The sequence below is a fragment of the Trichinella spiralis genome, assembly GCF_000181795.1.
Source record: "Trichinella spiralis strain ISS 195 chromosome Unknown Scfld5481, whole genome shotgun sequence".
Taxonomy (NCBI): domain Eukaryota; kingdom Metazoa; phylum Nematoda; class Enoplea; order Trichinellida; family Trichinellidae; genus Trichinella; species Trichinella spiralis.
This window is the reverse complement of record NW_003532420.1, coordinates 5,366-8,140: the sequence shown is the minus strand read 5'-3', so window position 1 is coordinate 8,140 and position 2,775 is coordinate 5,366. Positions and strand designations below refer to the sequence as shown.

The window sequence follows — 2,775 nt, the reverse complement described above, 5'->3', positions numbered from 1 at the left end:
CTGCCGTTGTCCTCCACCAAATGAGCAAGCAAGCAAGCCAGCAAGCAAGTAGCAACAGGTCTTCCTTCACTGTTGGAACATGCAGACATGCCTGCTTTGTTGCTTTTGTGAAAAACTGTTTAATTATTGACTTTTTTTTACATCACACTTTAATAATAGTTTTCTATGAACAACTTTTACTGACACATCTTCATCCACGCCAGATAATCACCCGTATTGTATTATATGAAAAGGATTCAAGTTTGTATAGGCTTTCTTGCAAATTCTCTCTTTTTTACTTCTTGCTTTTTCTATATGTTTATTAAATATTCTGACATTTCCTCCGATTTCTATATTCAATCATTTCTGCTCGCGGAAGTGTCATGAACTCTCTCTGCCTGCCTGCATGTTTGATACCTGACCATCTAATATATCAGCTATTTTCCATATATTCATTTTAAATTTTATTTATAATTTAAACCATTATCGCAATTGAGTGAACTTATAATACTTGATCTTAACACACAATTTCTAGAAATGAAAATTTCAAATTACAATAATCGCATACCTGAACACTGGGAAATACAATATTTTAAATAAAAATGCGACGACGAATAAATGATTAAAAAAATCTGAACATCAACGACAAAATGAACAAAGATTAATCACGAATTTTTCAATATTTTAAATCGACATATTTTCGGTTTTTTTCCTTTCATCCATACAGTCAGCTGTTTCAGATTAACTTACTACACATCAAAATTTTCAGATTGCTTACTTTTCAATTAAAAAAAAACAACGAAATTACCTTCGAATATAAATAAAGTTTGCCAACGTGAACAACAAATACAAATTTTCATCAGCAGGCAAAAAGTGAACGGCATCATATTCAAATTTTGGAAGCGATTTATCAATATGTAAACAGCTTAAAACTGGACTTTCAAAAGACAAATTCTTTCTATTCTTAAAAAATCCTTAATTTCTATTTTAGTACTAATGACAAAATGACACAACGGCGTCAATCAAACCATGCAAGACTCTTAAAAGAGACACAAAAAGGCTATAGTTAAATATAAAATTAACCGTAACATTTATTTGGAAGAAGAATTATTATACAAACTAATATTTCACTTATGCAATTACATCAGACATTTATTTTACTCGATTTATCGTTTGATAAAATAAATAATGGCTATTCTCATATCAAAGATAATCAGCACTTCCAAAAAGTGTGTAATAAACAGAAAAAATTATAAGTTATTCAAACACGTAGTCTCAATAAATGACTAATAGCTCAATGCTCATTTTCAAAATTCTTTATTTCATAAAAATAGCATGCTAAATTATTCCTATTTCATTACATTAACGCATAAAATTAAAAAGTTATGACAATCTTGTCCATAAAAGTTGATTACGTGATTACTGATAATCGTGAAAATGAAAATTCAACACAAACTACTTTTCTAAGTAAAATATAGCATTTATATGTTTTACATGTATAAATTAAAATTGTTTTGCATCATTTACTTAAATCTCATCACATATTGTGAAAATATATAAATGAAAGTTGCTTATATATGTAAATCGTCATATTTTTCAATGATATTTTAATTGACGTTAAAGAATTTTCTATCATTCCGACTAATTTTGTGTTGAATTCTACACCAGTTACTTGGTGCAGATCAAATGATTCCGTTTAACCAACAATTTTTAACGAATACTTACCCAATTAACAAAATTTCAACCGAAAACATTTTCGCTGGAAATTTTTTCTTATGCCTGAAGCACTTCTTAGCAGACTGCTTTCATGTTGATTAAATATTATGCAAAAAATGAAATTTTTTTGTTTTACAGTTTTTGATACTTTTCCTAGAGAAGTCCACGTTCAACTAATGACAAGTCATTCAATACTTATTACTGTCAGCAAGAATAATCAAGAAACATAATTACAAAACTGCAATCCAATGCTTTTTTAGTTTTAATTTTGTTCATTTGAAACATTCATTTGAAGTTTCATTCATATTTCTTTTCAAAATACCCTGAATTTTCATTTCCTTAATTATAACAGTTGTTCAAATTTGAATCTTGAAATATTAAACCTTAATTATCTTTTCCATTTTTCCAAACTTATGTAAAATTTTACTTGTGATCAAATATTTAATTTAATAATAAATTCATAAAAAATATTTGAAAAATCAATTTAATAAATATTTTGTTTTTTATGAAGTGCAATTTGGCAACATCATTTAATGATAAGCACCGTAATCAAAAATATTACCTTATTTTCACTTTACATTAAATTATTTTTCATGTGTTTTTATATCGTAAACAAGTTAACCGGCGTGTAATTATTATTAAATTGATCAAGTATAATTTTAAAATATCCATTTCACTTTAGAAATGATTTTTCGTAGTTTGCTTTACAGTTTCCATAATTGACTATTTCAGACAAACCTGTAAGTTTACAAAATATAAAATCATGGAGATAATTTAAAACTTTCCTTGATGTTTAATTTCTCAGGTCTTCCATTTAATTATCAGTTTGCGTGTAAATGAGAACTGTAATTTTATTAGTCAATGATTTACTGTTTGAATAACAAAATTGATTTGAGTGTTTTTTGAGGGAAATTTTGGGAAAAGAGCAACATCATTTTGTATATCGCCGAATTATTTATTGTAATTACAGAAAATGGTTATCGTTGAGAAAATATTCCACTGATGGTGGCTCGTCTGAGAATTGCGCTGCTTCATCTCAGCATGCAGTTTTCCAGAAGAAAATCGCTATGTAAGGTTTTT

The 2,775-nt window shown here is 27.6% G+C and overlaps 1 protein-coding gene across 1 annotated transcript; it reads left to right on the top strand.

Annotated features, from left to right (window-relative positions):
• Positions 1-1,167: 1,167 nt before the first annotated feature.
• On the top strand, positions 1,168-2,764 carry Tsp_13570a (hypothetical protein; the record flags this gene model as incomplete). Its single annotated transcript, XM_003366745.1, has 2 exons — positions 1,168-1,208; positions 2,666-2,764. Coding segments are annotated over exons 1-2 (140 nt in total), but the record flags the coding sequence as incomplete, so codon positions are not given.
• Positions 2,765-2,775: the final 11 nt, after the last annotated feature.